We start from the raw sequence: 19,844 nt of genomic DNA on the forward strand, positions 1-19,844 counted from the left end.
TCCCCCAGAACGACCTTCAGGTGGTCAGATGCAGCGGAAGCTGCATTTGCCAAACTGAAGAGTCGCTTAGTTTCGGCTCCCATTCTCATTGCCCCTGATCCTTTGCGTCAGTTCGTGGTGGAGGTCGACGCGTCAGAGGTGGGGGTAGGCGCAGTACTATCCCAGCGTTCTCCCACGGACGATAAGATGCATCCTTGCGCGTATTATTCCCATCATTTATCTCCAGCCGAACGCAACTATGACATTGGTAATAGAGAGTTGTTGGCAGTCAAATTAGCGTTGGAAGAGTGGCGTCATTGGTTGGAGGGTTCGGGGATACCCTTTATCGTATGGACAGATCATAAGAACCTTGAGTATATTCGATCGGCTAAAAGACTTAACTCCAGGCAGGCTCGGTGGGCACTTTTTTCCGGACGTTTTGATTTTTCTCTATCGTACCGCCCAGGCTCCAAAAACATCAAGCCCGATTCTTTATCTCGCATTTTTGATCCTTCCGAACGCCCGTCTACTCCCGAGTGTATTCTTCCCGAGACATTAGTGGTCTCCACTCTTACATGGGAGGTCGAATCGAAGGTCCTGTCGGCTTTAGAAGGGGTAACACCTCCGCCCGGATGCCCACCGAACCGTTTGTTTGTGCCGGAGAAGTTAAGGTCCTGCGTTATCATATGGGGTCATTGTTCCAACGTGGCTTGTCATCCAGGGGTTAATCGGACCAGGTTTTTGGTTAAGCAACAATTCTGGTGGCCAGCTATGGCTTGTGACATTCGCAGTTTTGTTTTGGCTTGCTCGGTTTGCGCCACTGGTAAGACTTCCAATCGACCTCCAGATGGGTTACTCCAACTGCTGTCTGTCCCTTCGAGACCTTGGTCCCACATTGCGCTAGATTTCGTTACCGCCCTCCCACCCTCCCAGGGGTACACGGTCGTTTTGACCGTGGTGGACCGGTTCTCGAAGGCGACTCATTTTGTTCCCTTAACCAAATTACCCTCTGCTAAGGAGACAGCGGTTACCGTCGTAGACCACATTTTTTGGTTACATGGCCTCCCAATAGATGTGGTGTCCGACAGGGGTCCCCAATTTGTGTCCAAATTTTGGCAAGAGTTTTATAGACTGCTGGGGGCGACTGTCAGTCGTTCCATCCCCAGACCAATGGGCAGACCGAGAGAGCGAACCTGTGATTGAGTACGCACATAATTCGTTACCAGCATCTTCTACGGGCCTCTCTCCGTTTGAATGTAGTATAGGTTACCAGCCACCTGTGTTTCCCAGTCTGGAATCTGAAGTCGCGTTCCTAGGAGGGAGGGTACTGTCACGGTTCATGAATCCGCTGTCTCATTCTGGTGTCTGTGTGTTCTGTAGTGTGTCACCTGATTGTTCGTGTGGGCGTCGCCGCTGATTATCTGATCAGCGGCAGCTGTTTGCATTTACACCTGCCTTTATAACGCCTTGTTTCGTCAAATGTTTGTCAGATCGTTGTTTGGAGTCCAGTTGTTGTTGTCTCGTGTTTACTCGTATTGTTTGTTCCTTGGACTGGATTTCTCGTCGTTGTTTCCTGTTTCCTCATTTGGATTGTTCTCTGGATTTCACCCATGGATTACACGGCACTGTTTCACGGACGCACTTCACCAGCCACCATTCATCTGGACTCTCATCGCCCATCGAGGTCCCTGCGTCACTACTCTCCTGCTGTGTTCGTTGTGTTATCTGTGACTGACCATCCATGTGTGAAGCTCTTAATAAAAGAGATTAACTTGCTATTGCATCCGTCATTATTTACGTGACAATATGTTGTTAATGAATTAATACAAGATGACACATTTAATTAATAGCAATTCATATATTAATTTATTAATCAGATACTCTTTATTAGTGTTTCAATACCCTGGTGTATAAAGCACACAATGAGGAGATATAATCAAAACAGGTATTTTACTAGGAAATCCAAATGGAGAGATCAGGAACATACAGGAACACACACCAAAGTATACATGAACGATACCGGACAACACATGACTGGAAGCACAGGGCTTATATACATGGGATAACAAGGTGGGTGATAAGACACAGCTGGATGTGATGATGAGGTGATCAGTTACAATGGTGAATGACTAATGGCAGGAAATGGAACAACAACAAGTCCAAAACAAGTCCAAAACAGAGTGCACATGTAACATATCGCCCCTCCCGGAAAGGCGCGTCCTCATGACGTGGAGAGGGGAAGATGAAGATGGGATGCTGAAGATTGAGTAGGAGGCGGCTCAGGAGGCGGACGGCTAACCGGGAGGAGGCGAAGTGCAGGAGTCCACGGAGGTGCAGGAGATGGAGTCCAGGGAGGTGTAGATGGTGGTGAAATCCAGCGAGTAGCCTTGAGCAGGGGAATCCAGGTGATGCTCCAGGCCACAGCCAGGACAGCGACCCACAGCGGTGTTGCTGGAGGGAGGAGCCGAGGTGGTGAAACTCTCCAAACAACCTTGGGGAGGCGTGGAAGCAGCGTAGCCGATGGAGGTGGAGCCTGGGCGAAGACAGAGAGCCGAAGGAGCTGAGTGATTGCGGATGGTCTTGGAGTCTGCGACGGAGTTGCAGCAACGCCCCCCAGAGGCAGCAGCAGGGTACCAGAGGGCTGAGTTGGAGCTGGAACGACTGAGGGCCGAGGCGGAGTCTGAAAAATCGTCTAAATGTGCCTTGAGGGAGCGGTCCTTCTGCTCAAGGCAGAGCAACAGAAATGCGGGTGTGTACATCGTGGCGGGAACGAAAAGTGAAACACGAAAAACACTGACACGGAAAACAACAAAGGGAAAACAAGCCGCTATCTGTCAAACTGTATAGGTCCGGTATTCTGTTACAATACCCTGGTTTATAAAGCACACAACGAGGAGATATAATCAAAACAAGTCTTTTACTAGGAAATCCAAATGGAGAAAAAAAAAAAAAGAAATCCAAATGGAGAGATCAGGAACATACAGGAACACACACCAAAGTATACATGAACGATACCAGACAACACATGACTGGAAACACAGGGCTTATATACATGGGATAACAAGGTGGGTGATAAGACACAGCTGGATGTGATGATGTGGTGATCAGTTACCATGGCGAATGACTATAGGCAGGAAATGGAACAACAACAAATCCAAAACAGAGTGCACATGTAACAATTAGTTGCTGATGCAGCAATCATTAATGAATGGTTTAGTTCTCCATGAGTCATACATTAACTCATGTTTATCTGTGCATTAGTTAAGCATGAATTAATGCATATTAGTGCACCCGTATTGTAAAGTATTACCAATACATGTACGACACCATTGAGCAGCATTAAACAGTCTGTGTAAATAAACATGCCATATCAGATGTAGCTTCTGTTTCATCTTTGTAGCGTAAAGATGGCTATTGTTGATGTTGATAAAATGTTATTGGTAACAGTTTAGTATTCTGATTGAAGTTATTGAGTAAACTAAAGTAATGTATTTGACAGCTACATTTAATAAGATAAATTTAAAAATGTACTTAACCACTTACCACAAATTTTGCGCCCAAATGGAAAAAAAATATTTCTGACCCTGCTATGTAGGGCTCTTGAATATGATATTAATTCATGGGAAAAGTTGTCTCATCAAACAACACAGGATGAGCTCTAGAGGTCTACAGATTTATCTGTGGAGCTCTGAATGCTTCCATTAAAACCAGACTTATCCCTGGTTATCCCACTTCTTAGTGGCTGGTTGAATTTAAAAGGTAATATTAAACAGATTTGGGCTTCTGAATATCCCAGAACCTTGTACTCACCAATTGGGTGTTTGGCCACAGAACGTGTGGTTGAATACTTCAGCTGTGGGTGTTCGTTTAACAATACTGAACAGGTGTGGGGGGCCATAGCTTTCTGTAAGTGGGAAAGAGCACAGGTGTCTGTGTAAAGATGGCTTTTGATTTGCTTAAGCCCTTATTTTATGACATTAAGCAAAATCTATTTTGGTAAAGAATTTAATGCTCAGTAGCTCACTTTTATTGTTTTGCTTTAAAGTTTAGGGTAGTTTAATATTTAAATGTTTTTGAAAGTAGCCACTTATTCTCAACATTTATTTAATAACATTGCACAGTATAATAGGATCTAGTTTCTTACTTTGATATAATGTACCATCTGAAGGTTGAAGAGGTCTGTTGAGCTTTCCAGAATGAGGGTGGAGCCCATGTTTGAGGTTGTGTTGTGAAGGTCAAAGATGACATCATATGCATCCGAGCTTCCTTTGGGTCCGAACATCTGATTGATTTCCTTGGCCCTCCGGACTTCATATGGAAGCCCTTCAACATCTGGAGCACTGTAGATGGAAAGCACCTTATCAATATTAATTACAAACAATGCATATAATTGCAAACAATGCATTAACTTAATTCAGCACTTGTACCAGTAAATTATAAGATGCTTAGATGTTCAAATCTACTCAGGACCAAAAGGATGAGCTATTACATAAATATAAACTAATTTACCCATTTAAAAAAAATCTAAACTAGAGACTCTTTTATGACTTAATGTTTTATTTACTGCTCCAACTGCTGAGTTAGAAAAAAAGGTTCCAGAAATATTTTCATTCCACAACATCACCAAATGTATACACTTTGTTGCTACTAGGAATAAAATAAACTGCAAAGATGCATACAAAGCAAGAGAGGACAGAAAAATAATGTACAGAGAATTTCATCCAGCTTTTCAGCTGGTCAAAAATAAATAAATAATAAAAATATATAAATAAATAAAAACAATCAGCATGTGAACATCTGTTGTGTATGTTTTGCAGCCCCCCACAGTACATTGTTATATATGCAGTGTTTCCTGGTTGATAGTATCTCAGTTAGCAGGCTCAATTGTATTTAAATTTCAACCAAGGCATGTCAGTTTACAAAACTACTTGTTTTAAATGTACTTAAGTATTAATAGTAAAATGTGACACACAGAGTTTAAATAGGTTACAGCTCAGTCTGACGTCATTATGAATTATTGTGAATTGTGACACTTAATATGTATCGATCTGCAATAAGAAAACATTTTATTAACAAAACTTGTCATACACTAATAATTACTGATAATTCAAGTGCACAAACAATTGAAAATAACAAAATATAACATAATGTATAAATATGAGGAAAAACAAAATGTGTGTAAATGTGCTAAATATAAACACACACACAAAAAAAACAGATGTCTCAGAGCCTATAAGGCAAAGTGTGTTAAAACAACATACTAGTTTTATATCATTTGAAACTGTTACGGTAACAGGGAAGATGTATGAGCATTAATTTGTGCTATTTTGAAGTTATGTTTAGATTTTACCTAAAACATACCCCGTTCAGTCGGTAATACACAAATGTGGACATTTCAAGCATTACAGTGGGCTTAAACAGCTCACCCCAGGGTTTTTACAGGTTTCATGAAGGTAAATTTAAGACGTTAAATAAAATTAAAGACGTTTTTAAGACCATGTTGAAGGGAAAACAATGTCAATAAATGTCTAGGGAGAAACACAATGAGTTGTAATAGCAACAGATCAGAGTTCGAAAATACAACTTCCAACAGATATCCATTACTTTTTATTTAAAAAAAAAAAAAAAAGAAAGAAAGAAAAAAAGAGGTAGCTTGACGGAATCTGCTTTCAACCACTAGAATATGGAAATACCATTTACTGTACCTTCTGATGAAAATGAAAAAAAAAAAAAAAAAAAAAAAAAAAAAAAAACGTGTGTTCTTCCTCAGGATTTTTGTCTCATTTTCCATTGCAAATGTCTAAAGATTCTTAAATCAAGATGCATTGACTGGAGATACAAAATGAGATAAAATATGAAGTAACGTTTCTTGTGAAATTTATCAAAACTGAAGCGAGTTTATGTTTAAAACAAACAAATATGTATCTGCCAATAGGCTACTTAATTCAAAGGGAAGTTTTCATAACTCATTGACAGATATTTGCAAACTCACTTAATTTTGTTCAGTTTTTAATTTCATTTTACATTTGCATCTCAAGTAAATGGATCTTGACTTCGTGAGTTCTCGAATGAGATTTGTTGAGTGTAAGTAAAACTGTCTGCACAATAACTAAAAGCAAATGGCTTGTTGATCAAAACCGAGTTGATTCTGAGAGAAATTGTCACTTTTTTAATTATTATTCTCTTAAATCCCTTTTAATACTTTCATTATTTAATTTATTTTAAATAAAAGATTTAAAAGAAATCAAATCATTAATTTAAATATTGAATTAAAACCACCCCAGTGTTCAAGACATTTCATTGTTAAATTGTAATTTAAAGTATTAGTGTGTGTAATTGTAAAACACTGTAAAATGTCACGTTTATGAAGTTACATTTAAAATCAACACTTATTTAAACTAATTCAAGCTCCTCAAAAGTCGCGCCTTTTTCATGGAAATCAGCATTTGTTACATGTTGTCTATGATGCAATATTAAAGGCTCTTTATGACCCAGATCACGCTTCACTCACGTTTCTCAACAGTCATGACATGAGCGGCTCAGATCAGCTGACTGCTCGCTCCATTGATACTTTATCACGCGAGTCAGTGATGTTGTGTCATGTAAACCAGCCTTTTACACAGAATGCGTTTGAAAACAACCAGACTGAGCTCAATGCACTGGAACAGAACGCAATGCTCCTACAGTGTTTTTACTTAAAAACATAGCGTGAGACGAAAAAAAAATAGACGCGCAACACAGCGGCCAAAAACGTCGAGCTGAGGCATGCATGGTAACAATAAACACATAAACGCAAGAACGTACCTCGAACACACACGAGTCTTAAAGTTTTGGGACAGTTTAAAGTCCATTGTTCATACAACACAAGACTGCTCCGTTTTATGAAAGTGCTATTCATATACGCACCAGACTTGTACAGATAATAACGTATCGCCCGATATTTACCTGAGGTTCTCGGGCGTAAAGGCTCTGTTCAAATCCGTGTTGATGTACCTAGTACATTTCTCCACTGCTCTGGGGTTGCTTATGAACGGCTTGGTCACCAGTCGGTTTCTTTCTATTTCGGCTGCATTCTCTATCCACATATTTACCAGCATAATGCCGGACATCTCATTTCCATGTGTGCCTCCAAAAATAGCCACTCGTTTGGCTTCTTGTAAACAAGAAATATTAGCACGCGAACTCATAGCTAGAGCTTCACGGACGTGCGCGGTTCACGAAAGACAAGAGCGCAAAGTTTCCACACAACTGCTGTTTCCTCTAGTCGCCGGTGCGATGTGACTGCTGTTTTTATAATGGTTATTTAAAGGGTAAGCCTAAACCCCAAGCACAAGTGCGTCCGTGTGTCATCTACGTTTAGCGAGCATGTCAACACATTCGCAAGTTTCAACACATTGGTAAATTGTCTTATCGAGCGATTAGGATGCCATTGCCATAATGTCATAGGAGATTATACGCGGAGAATAAATAATAAACACGAGCAGGTGTCCTATGCACATATGCAAAGTAAATATAGTAGTACTTTTCAACTGAAAAGTCTACTACGCACTGCAAATTTTAAAGAGTGAATTTAACTCCCTCAGAGTTAAAATTAACACTTACCCAGAGTATATATGGGAACCACTGGCAAAGTGTTAAATTAACACTTTTAAAAGAGTTAACATTATTAACACTGTGACAGTGTTAACTAACAAACTCTTATGGTGTAAAATTTTAACACAACAATGGATGATCAGAACACCAACGTTGGTGTTCAAAGTTAACTTGATGACCTGGTCAACACTTAACCAACGTTCAAGCAAATTTTAAACTAAATTAATGTTGAGTATTTACATAGACCCCTAGGATTTACACTATAGTTACAACAGTTACCATCTATAAGTGTTACCATCCCAATAATCAGACCATAAAGTGCTGCAATGAATAGATTTTATTATTTTTCTTTTAACAGGGCTTCACATTTCATTTAAGCCAGGGACAGGGCACTCAAAATACCCTGTACAATGACCTTGTTCAACATTAAACTTCATAAAACAAGCTCATACCTGCTGTTTGCAGTCTATGATGCAGCCGTTTGGTACAATATAAAACAGTCTGTAAGCATAAAACAATCAAAAATCGAAGAGCTTCAAGTATCATCAAAAGCTTCACATAACATGACAGGTGCATTATGCAATACTCCGCAAACATAACACTTAAACATTGTTCACTGACTCTTAGTTCCTGTTCATGAGCTTGGCTCTCAGTTCCTTCACCTTTGGACTTTCTTCAGTGGTGTCAACATCTATACTGTCTGGAGGGATGTGTACATGTTGCTGAGAGCATCATTAAAGCTTACACTGAAAACGAAGTGTTCTAAATAGTTCATCAAAGGCTGCCAACGACGTGGTTCCCTGACATGGAATGAGCATCTTGTCAATCACAATGTAGTAATAATTGCTGATGGCCCACTAGTGAGTTCCTGAGGCAAGGAGATATGGCTGCCGATGTCCCTCCAGTTTCTCCAAGTGTTCTTCAACGCAGCTGATTGACTGTGGGAAAAATTATATATCAATTTACATAGTACCATTCTTACTAGTTTAGGTTTTCTGCAAGTATCATTAAATCTAATTTAATGCTCTTTGAAGGGTTAGTTCACCCAAAAATGAAAATAATTTATTACTCACCCTCATGTCGTTCCACACCCGTAAGATCTTCATTAATCTTCGGAACACAAATTAAGATATTTTAGTTGAAATCCGATGGCTCCGTGAGGCCTGCATAGCCAGTAATGACATTTCCTCTTTCAAGATCCATTAATGTACTAAAAACATATTTAAATCAGTTCATGTGAGTACAGTGGTTCAATATTAATATTATAAAGCGACGAGAATATTTTTGGTGCGCCAAAAAAAACAAAATAACTTATATAGTGATGGCCGATTTCAAAACACTGCTTCAGGAAGATTCGGAGCATAATGAATCAGCGTGTCGAATCATGATTCGGATCGCATGTCAAACGGCTGAAATCACATGACTTTGCCGCTCCGAACAGCTTATTTGACACGCTATTTCATTATGCTCCGAATCTTCCTGAAGCAGTGTTTTGAAATCAGCCATCACTATATAAGTCGTTATTTTGTTTTTTTTTGGTGCACCAAAAATATTCTCATCGCTTTATAATATTAATATTGAACCACTGTACTCACATGAACTGATTTAAATATGTTTTTAGTACATTAATGGATCTTGAGAGAGGAAATGTCATTGCTGGCTATGCAGGCCTCACTGAGCCATCGGATTTCATCAAAAATATCTTAATTTGTGTTCCGAAGATGAATGAAGGTCTTACGGGTGTGGAACGGCATGAGGGTGAGTAATAAATGACATTATTTTCATTTTTGGGTGAACTAACCCTTTAATGCCATACACGACCTTAGCATTTTTTGTGCACTTTTGAATTTTTTTTAAATCTTTTTGGAATTAAAACTAGGAATTGATAAGCAGAATCGGAATCAGAATCGATAAAATTCAAAAGATACCCAGCTCTATTAGTGAACAGAAGAGACTTATTTAATTTTTTTTAATTCTAATTAAAGTGTCACTTTGCCCAAAAATGAAAATAATATAATTTATTACTCAGCCTCATGTCGTTCTACACAGTAAGACTTTCGTTCATCTTCGAAACAAAGTTATTTTTTGTGTTAAAAATAAGTTATTTTTAAGTTATTTTTGATGAAATCTGATGGCTCCGTGAGGCCTCCATTGAGAGCAAAGCCACTGAACTTCTCAAGATCCAGAAAGATACTAAAAACATATTTAAAACAGTTCATGTGAGTACAGTGGTTCTACCTTAATATTATAAAGCGACAAATATACTTTTTGTGCACCAAAAAAAACAAACAAAAAAAAGCCTTTTCAACAATATCTAGAGATGGTTGATTTCGAAGCACTGCTTTGAATCTTTTTTTCGATCCGAACCATGCGATCCGAACCACTGATTTGAAACAAAAGCTTCGAAGCAGTGTTTTGAAATTGGCCAACACTAGATATTGTTGAAAAGTCATTGTGACAAGCAGCCTGAGGGAACGACGCGAGGCTGGTGACGTGAGTGATATTGAGCGTCAGCTGCGCGTTGCAACTGTCTCTTATCTCTCACCGAGGAGCTCCTAGGTCTGGACTTTAAGTTATGTTTTATTATGCTTGTGTGGGCGGCAGTCGTCCGTTACTTTTGTAAAATGTCCCACCCTGCTCGTCACAGACGTTATTTTGTTTTTTTGGTGCACAAAAAGTAATCTCGTCGCTTTATTAAATTAAGGTAGAACCACTGTAGTCACATTAACTGTTTTAATTATGTTTTTAGTACCTTTATGGATCTTGAGAGGTTCGGTGGCTTTGCTCTCAATAGAGGCCTCACGGAGCCATCAGATTTCATCAAAAATATGAACGATGGTCTTATGGGTGTGGAACGATATAAGGGTGAGTAATAAATTACATTATTTTTATTTTTGAGCAAACTAACCCTTTAAATAGAATTAAAAATCATTAATTTTAAGGCCCTTTTTTTCGTGAAATCCATTTCATGACTTTTAATGCTTTTCAGTGCTCCATGGAAACAATGTAGTTTTTGCTACCCACTAAAAATCACAAACTGTAGCCTGGCACATACCTTGTGAAATACAGCTAGATGGTCCATGGACTGAGCTGTGCTGATCTTCAGTTTTTTCCTTTTTTAAAGGTTGTGGTGGCAGGATATGCAGAAGCAGCAGAAAATATGTCATATCACTGTCCCACTCTAAAAAGAAACAAAAACAAAAAAAGTGATTTTTTTTCCCCCTCCCTTTTTGTGTTGTTGTCACATGAGTGCTGTGAAATGAATACCTGGGTGATCCTCTGAAGATTCATCATGGTACTGATTCCTGGCAGACTTCAGCAAACTCTGGAGCACTGAGGTGGTAGTAAGGTCAAGGTTATCTGCTTCTCTGATCACCTTTTCCTTATAGAATGTAGGCCACTTCTCCAGCAGTTTGACAGCTGTTTGTGGACCAAAGAGGAGGCTAAAACCTTGAGCTATCTGCAGCAACAGAAACAGAAACTTTTATTCATATTTCTGACAATCATATTGCCTACTAAGCTCAGAGATATTAATTGTAATTGAAAAAAAGGATGCCAATACTTACTAGATCTTTAGTGTCCAGCAGCCTTGGAAACACTCTGAGGATGGTGTGTGATTCATCAGGAAGGATTGTGGATGGGTGATCACCAGTCACCTTCTAAGGATGACAGCAATATCTTTCTACCCTGTTTAACAAATGCACTTACCAAATCCCTATTTGGTTTCAAAGGTCGAACTGAGGTCTAACAAGACCAAGATACTGCACACACCAGTATCAGCTGCAGTAAGGAGATTGTTTATGACCCTCACCAAGGCTGTCTCAATACTAATGCTGCGTGTTTGGGTGCAGTACTAAACTTTTCCACTAGATTCCATCCAGACCACATAAGGTCTCTTCTATCTAAATCTATTTACAATCAATCTACATTTTGTCAATATTATTTTAGGTTTAGACCGATATATTTTTGTATATAATGGCAGTTAATGGGGTTACGGACTGGTGTAATGGCAGCTAATTTTAATTCTGGATTCAGTGATATGAGTAATATGAAGACTGATTGATGAAAGACAGTTCTTAACAGAAAAGGGGAGTGGATCTAAAATAGTCGTTCATGAAATTAACTGCGCTTACAATAAAGTGAATGCCAACCATTTCAAAATTCAGCAAGTCATGTTATAAAAAATATAAAACCAGTCAGTGTTGTTGTATTGACTGCAAGTGATCACAGTAGTGCTGAAATTCATGACAGTAGCACAATTTTGTGTGTCTTTTATACATCATAAACTTGAACAAATTAAGTAAAAATAAACAGAACAGTTGCGCTACTGCAACACACATTCCTGTCATTCCTTTCGTAGTTAAACATGAAACAATGTCACATAAAAATCGTCACATAAAAATATCACCACTCAAAGATTTTGTAATGTAGACAATTTTGAAAAACATAAATAACTGGATGAAAAATAAATTGGATCAGGTCAGTTAAGATGTTTATCACATCTGGAAACCCATTAAATTTTATTTCTATGTACATTACCATTATGGACAGTAGTACTACTACAAAGAAGTAAGATCACAATTATACTGACCAAATGTATTGATTCTTTATAAAAATACTGGTAACACTTTATAATAACGTTCAGTTATAAGTCATTTGTGACTTATTAGTTAATGATTAACAAATAATTTACAAAACATGAATATACATTTATAAATGATTTATAAGTTATATACTAATACTTTATTAATGTTTTATTCATTCAGTTACAAGTCATTTATAAATTATTTGTTAACTATGAACAAATCATTTACAAAACATGGCTATACATTCATAAATGATTAATAAGTGATATGTTAACATTTTATGAATGTTTTATTAATTCAGTTATGAGACATTTATAAGTTATTAGTTAATGATGAACAAATAATTTACAAAACATTACAATATACGTTCATAAATCATTAATACGTTATGCTAACAATTTAAAAAATTGTTGTAAGTTATCTTAAATAAATCAAACAGATCATTAGTAGTACTTTATAAGTTATTAGTTAAGACATTATTTATCACAAAATAATTGAAGTATTTATGACAAAATCGTTTTAGTATCATTATCTCAATAAACAATTGTTAATCATGAACAAATGTTGACTGTGTGGAGTGTTTGGGGTCTAGTGATGAAGTCATCCTCTGATCCGGATTTACCTTCCACTGAAGCTCACATCAGGTGCACACTCCATATGTGTCAGAGAAGACAGCTATCTATACCCTCACTAGTCAGCACTTACACTGCAGTACACACTACAAAGTGTTCAACACCTGTTATAGATGATGTGTAAATGCATGAATAAATCATTTGCAAAGCTTTCTGCATACCCTATTCTAAAGTGTAAACTATTCATCATTTATAAATGTGTTACACATCATTTGTAGACCTTTCTTACCTGTTACAAATTATTTGTATATGTATACAAGTCATTTATAACACTTTCTGCATACCCTATTCTAAAGTGTAAACTATTCATCACTTATAAATGTCTTACATATCATTTGCAGATCTTCTTTATAAATTATGTACAAACTAAAATCTGTAAATTTACCATTTATTTGCCATATGCAAAGTATACCTTTCAGTTACAGGATCTAAAAATCTATACGAATCCCAATATTTAAATTATATATTTTTATATAAAATTATAATATTTTTTATGCAAATATATTTTACTATTATATAGATATCTTTGAGCCCCTAACTCACCTCTTATATCTAAACATGACCACATTTAGCCACTTCACAAAAATAAAAACGCAATATTGATATATTTACAGTGACTGTTATCTTAGTTGATATACTGTTGTATAAAAATAATAATTTTAAGCTCCCTACTCCACCCTATAACCTTAACCATAACCATTTTGACAATATACGTAGTATAACAGGCAGATAAATGTACGTTAGTCACAATCATTTATTTAAAACATTACAAAAAACAATAACGTTATACAAATCAGACAAAACTACGTATGTGCTACATTACCAGCGAAATGACAGCAAATCATAAATTTGTGTGAGTTACAGAATGAAATTAAAGTGTTTAATCGCTGCAAACATTCCTCTGATCCGCATTTCATCCTTTTAACAGTCGCGCTGAATAACACAGCAACTGAAATTCGGCATGTCGCAAACACTCTATGGTAGTCGCAAATCACATGCGACAGCCGGTGACAGCCAATAAGGAGCAAGGTTTGACGTCACTGCCGCAAACTGTGTCGTATTGTGAGAAGCGCCAATTTTGAAAGTTATGAAACGGCGGATTGATACAATTAATGTATAATGGTTATATTACTTTATAAGAATCTTTTCCTTACACAATTGCATCGTTTGACTTCTGAAGACTTGAAAAAAAAATGCACGAAATAACGGACTACGTTTATTATCGGTTTATGGTGCGTTTTCTTGTTATGGTGAGGAGCTGTTCCATTAAAAACAAAATAAAAATTAAATGATTAAGTGTTGGTTAAATGGTGTTTTTTGTTGTTGTTTTTTTTTATAATGTAAAGTTTAGGCTTGGGTAAAGTGATGGAATGAGATGGATCATGTAAAAGGAAGGTCTACAAATGATATGTAAGACATTTATAAGTGATGAATAGTTTACACTTTAGAATAGGGTATGCAGAAAGTGTTATAAATGACTTGTATACATATACAAATAATTTGTAACAGGTAAGAAATGTCTACAAATGATGTGTAACACATTTATAAGTGATGAATAGTTTACACTTTAGAATAGGGTATGCAGAAAGCTTTGCAAATGATTTATTCATGCATTTACACATCATCTATAACAGGTGTTGAACACTTTGTAGTGTGTACTGCAGTGTAAGTGCTGACTGGTGAGGGTATAGACAGCTGTCTTCTCTGACACATATGGAGTGTTTTTTATGCACCTGATGCGAGCTTCAGTGGAAGGTAAATCCGGATCAGAGGATGACTTCATCACTAGACCCCAAACACTCCACACAGAACACAAGCCTGTGCTGATGAGTGAAAGGATTTAATATAATCCACTGGAATCACCTGACTGTAAGGCATTAATAAATGTTCATCCACTTCAAAACAAATAAATTACTCTTCTTAAAAGTTGTGCTTTAACATACCTGAATGTTTGTGCTTTTGAACACAGACCAGCTAACAACTTCATCAATAAATCATATTCTGATCATTTACTAATGATTTGTTCAACATTTGTTCATGATTAACAATTGTTTATTGAGATAATGATACTAAAACAATTGTCATAAATACTTAAATTTTTATGTGATAAATAATGTCTTAATAACTTATAAACTATCTACTAATGATCTGTTTGATTTATTTAACAAGATTTGTAAATTGTTAGCACAACATGTATTAATGATTTATGAACGTATATTGTAATGTTTTGTAAATGATTTGTTCATCATTAACTAATAACTTATAAATGTCTCATAACTGAATTAATAGAACATTCATAAAATGTTAACATATCACTTATTAATCATTTATGAATGTATAGCCATGTTTTGTAAATGATTTGTTCATAGTTAACAAATAATTTATAAATGACTTGTAACTGAATGAATAAAACATTAATAAAGTATTAGAATATAACTTTTAAATCATTTATAAATGTATATTCATGTTTTGTAAATTATTTGTTAATCATTAATAAGTCACAAATGACTTATAACTGAACGTTATTATAAAGTGTTACCAAAATACTGATTCTGATGATAAAATGGATACTATGTTCTAGATGACACTGTATAATATGGCTGCGCAATGAATGAATAAATTGAATGAATTTATTTTTTCTTATTTAAAAGATCCCCAGATCATTGATCATATACATTCCTACAAAACAAAGGGAAAAATAATAATGTACTGGTGTATGTATGTTATTTCAGGAAATATGTTTTGTAAAACAACACACTACCAATATACTTTTTTGTATTATTTTATCTTGCTTTAAATGAAATCAAGCTGAGCATCACAATTATTTAAAAATAAATTAAATAAAAATTTGTCCTGAATAGAAAATTACACCAATACTTTTAGCTATTCTTCTCTTGAATGTCAGAGAGGTTAAGATTGGCTTGTTTTTCTTCTGAAGGTCTAAAGGTCTGAGGTCTAAAACCACAACATATCAACCTCTGCGTAATTATTTTCTATCATTTTCCTTCTCCTGTGTTCTTCCTTAGAGCTAATACACCATCATTATGAATGAAACTCTCAGTGCTTTCATCTTTTCGTATGTTGTTTGTGCAACAACACATCAGTCTGAGATGCAGATGTTTCTCTTGATCCCTCCTTTAGGTTATTCTCCTGATCTTTGGAATCATCTCAGGTGGTTTCGATATCGAACGCTGAGGCCTTTCAAACTGCACTGTACGAGAAAAACATTCCAAAGTCCATTAACCACCTACATTTGTGATGCAATCAGAATCTTTTTTTCTTCCTCTTCTTCTCAGGTGTTACAGTTTCTTGCATTTGTGCAGCAGAAGAGTTAAAGTCAGAATTGTAATTAATAGAAAAACTTGACCGTTTCCGTTTCTTTTTGTGTTTAGTGTCATTTAATTTAGCTTCTGTATTACTTTCCAAATGTTCATCATTTGGACTTCCTTCAACAGTATGTTGAGTATTTGATCTATGAGTTACATTATCAAACTGAGACACCAAACTCGCATCAAAAGCAAAATCAACAGATTCATACTGACACTCTTCACTGCCATTCTTATTTTTCTTCTTCACAGATTTTAATCTAGTTACATTAGGTGAGGGACATTGTTCAGTTTGCTCTGATGTCTGTAAATGCTCAAGGTGATCGGTCTCAATGGCTTCAAAAGTTTCAATTGACAGGCTATTTGTAATACCATTCTCCTCTATGTATGTTGTCTTTTTCCTCTCTTTGTCTTTTCTCTTCTTTTTTGTTCTTTTAAGTGTCAGCTCAGTAGTTTGTGACTCATTGAACTGATCCGTCTCAACCGAATGAACATTGTCCACACTATGAGTAACTGCATTACGCTCTGTATCCTCCTGCTCTTTTAATTTGTGCTTTTTCTTCTTGTTCCGTTTATACTTAGTGGACAACGGGTTATCTGAAAGGCCAGATGAATTAGTTTTTTCCACAAGGTCTGCAGTGTTTCCTGACTGTGAGTCTGATACAGCATTTTCCAGTTTTGCACTTGCATTCTGACTTTTCTTTTTGCGTTTGGCAACATTTAATATATGTGCTGCATTACCTTCCAAATTTTCAGCTGCATCGCTCTGCCTTCTTTTAATCATCTTTTGTGCAGTGACATCAAACTGAGAGACAGAACTTACATCCAGAATCAAATCAACAGATTCATATTGACGTTCCTCACTCTGATCCTTCTTTTTCTTCCCTGAGCTTAGTATAGTTACACTGGGTGATTTATATCTTGTAATTCCCTCTAATGACTGTAAATGTTCAATCTGATCTGTCTCAGTGGACTGAATCGCATTAATTCCTCTAATTTCTGGAGGTCTATCATCCATGTGCTCCAAGTGTTCATATGATGAGCTAACCGTTCTTTCTCTGTCCTTGTTTGCTCTCTTCTTTTTTGTTCTTCTGGATAGCAAATCAGTAGCTTGTGACTCACTGTATTGAATCTGCACAATGTCCTTAATATCTGAAGCAATCTCTATTGTCTTTCCCTCTTTTAGTTTCTGCTTTTTTGCCTTTTTCTGTTTGTCCTTTTTAATAACCATGTCATCTGAACCCAAATTATTTGGTTCTGCCATGTTCTCTGAATGCATGCATGACACTTGTTTTTCTGGTCCAATAATGTCATCACTTTGAGATGGAGAACTTACATTCTGACTTTTCTTTTTGCGCCTGGCAACCTTTAAAATACTTGCTGTATTATCTTCCAAATGTTCAGCTGCACTGTCATTGCTCTGTGTTTCTTCAATGACCTGATCATATTGTAGTTCATCCACATCAAACTGAGACATAGAACTCACATTCAGATCAACAGATTCATACCGAAACTCAGTCTCCTCTCTTTTTTTCTTCTTTTTCTTCACTGATTTTAATCTAATTTTATTAGGTGAGCCTGCAATTTCCTCTGAAGTCTGCAAATGCTTAGGTTGACCAGCCTCAGGAGCTTCAATGGATAGATCACCTTCATTTACTCTCAACTCTGTTGGTCTATCAGAGTCCAAGGTTCCGTTTGATGGGATGTCTGTAGCATTATTCTCCTCTACATATGCAGTCTTTGTTCTCTCTTTGTCTTTTCTCCTCTTTTTTTTCCTTATGAGTGTCAGCTCATTAGTTTGTGGCTCATTGAACTGGACTGCCTCAACCGACTGATTTTCTACACTAGGCTCTGCATCCTCATGCTCTTTTAATTTGTACATTTTCATCTTTTTCTTCTTAGCCTTTTTGATAACACTGCTATCTGCAAACGTAGATAAAATAATTTCCTCCAAGAGCTCAGACGTCTCTTCTGATTGTAAAACTGATGCTGCTGTTTGCTCTTTGTTTGTTACTCTATTCTCCACATCAAATAATTCCCTGTTTTCTCTGCATGTTGTTTTAGGTTCAGCAACATCAACTTGAAGTTCAGAGCTCACTTTCTGACTTGCATCTACATTTGTATCACATTCTATCAAAAGAGCAGCACCCATTTTCTTCTTACCCTTTCTTTTTCGTTTAAGAAAGCTCATTCCACCAATTTTAAACAAAGGACTATCTTGAGTATCTGTTTCCATTTCCACCATCCTTCTTTGTTTACCCACAATAACATGCTCAGAGGAACTTGAGTAAACTTCTCTTAATGTTTCGTCAGCTAGTGGTAAATGTTTAGATGATGGTTGCACATTCACAGTCTCCTCTATTCCTGTAACTTCAGTATCCGTATGAGAGCTTGACTTTGTTTTTTTCTTTTTATGCCTTGTTTTATCCTCTTTTCTTAGGAACAGTTCAGTATGTAGGACAACAGAACTCTGACCTGTCTTTTGGGATTCAGAGAGTTTGGTAGTGTTGACATCTTGAATTGTAAACTGCTTGGTTGGTGTTCTTGGTCCAAACACAGACACATATTCTCCTTCCGTCTCTATTTGAGTTATGTCACTTTCATCATCCTCCTGTGCTTGATGTTCACCATCACACCATCTGGGTGTTTCTGGTGCAAATATAGACTCAGACTGTCCCTCACTCTCTATTTGAGTTACATCACTGTCTTGATCGCTCTCCTCTATGTTCGCTGTAATAGATTTGGTTTTATGAATTTGATTGTTCTTATGCTCCTGACTGTTCGATGGACTGAATAAATCCATTGAGCCAATGTCACTGTCAGTCTGTTGAATTTCATTTTGTATAGAAATGTCTCCCCCTTGGGGTGGAACGAAATTGCCTTTGTTGGGCAGGTAGTTTTCAGTTCTTGACCTCATGTCATCCTCATTCTCCATTTGACTGACTGCCTCGACAGAGTGTGTCTGTGTCTCTTCAATTACTAAATTATTTCCATGCGAGTTCTCAGCACACTGGATGATCTGCTTATTAAGTGGTTGTCCACAACTGGAAGAATCTGAGTGTTCAGCATCTGAACATGAAGCTAAAACCTCATGTGTCTCATGTGGTTTTCCCTGCTCCTCACAGAGAGACATGCAGGAAGATTCTGATAACGTCCTGGCTACAGCTTTGCTTTTGGGAACTTTGCATTTCTTTTTTGATTGTTTTTTAACAGAAACACTCGTCTGGTTTTTCATGGTAGATTTAGTTTTTCTTTTCTTCCCTTTTCCATTGACATTCAGTAACTTCTCTTTGTTGTTTTTTGACAGTGAATCCTGAATCCTCCTCTCCAAGATGGATTGTGGAAGATATTTATTTAAGTTTCCTTTACAGTAATTTGGAACCAACATTTTATCCTGAAATAAAGGCAAAAAACAATATATTAGTACACGGTGCTATATCTACAGTCAAACCAAAATTTATTCAGACACTTTGAACATTTCATTCATTAATAGTTTATTCACTATAGTTAAAAAAAATTGTAATAAAATATGACAAGATCTCAGAGTTAAACTATGTCAGAAAAAAAAATTATCTTAATTATGTCAAATAACACTTAAGCAAAACATGGTCAGGTCAAAGTGTCTGAATTTTTGGTTCCAAATTGTTATCAATTTTACTGGTAGTCCACTGTAAAAAAATTTTTTTGGGTATATGTCACAGTTTACTTTATTGTACTATCCTTACTAA

General features: G+C 36.6%; 2 protein-coding genes across 5 annotated transcripts in view; both read right to left on the bottom strand.

The window, feature by feature from the left end:
- The window catches only part of aspa (aspartoacylase), a 30,923-nt gene extending 23,606 nt beyond the window's left edge, over positions 1–7,317 (bottom strand). For both annotated transcript variants that reach the window (XM_067406396.1, XM_067406395.1), the window contains exons 1-3: positions 6,925–7,317; positions 4,124–4,319; positions 3,790–3,883 (exon numbers count right to left, since the gene is read on the bottom strand). In XM_067406396.1, coding sequence (XP_067262497.1) covers positions 3,790–3,883; positions 4,124–4,319; positions 6,925–7,166 — 532 coding nt within the window. In that variant the 5' untranslated portion in view covers positions 7,167–7,317. The remainder of the gene's footprint in view (positions 1–3,789; positions 3,884–4,123; positions 4,320–6,924) is intronic.
- A 7,960-nt stretch (positions 7,318–15,277) lies between these two features.
- The window catches only part of pho (phoenix), a 59,341-nt gene continuing 54,774 nt past the window's right edge, over positions 15,278–19,844 (bottom strand). For all 3 annotated transcript variants that reach the window (XM_067406393.1, XM_067406392.1, XM_067406394.1), the window contains one exon: positions 15,278–19,510. In XM_067406393.1, the coding sequence (XP_067262494.1) occupies positions 16,055–19,510 (3,456 nt within the window). In that variant the 3' untranslated portion in view covers positions 15,278–16,054. The remainder of the gene's footprint in view (positions 19,511–19,844) is intronic.

The sequence above is a fragment of the Chanodichthys erythropterus genome, chromosome 13, assembly GCF_024489055.1.
Source record: "Chanodichthys erythropterus isolate Z2021 chromosome 13, ASM2448905v1, whole genome shotgun sequence".
NCBI classification, from domain to species: domain Eukaryota; kingdom Metazoa; phylum Chordata; class Actinopteri; order Cypriniformes; family Xenocyprididae; genus Chanodichthys; species Chanodichthys erythropterus.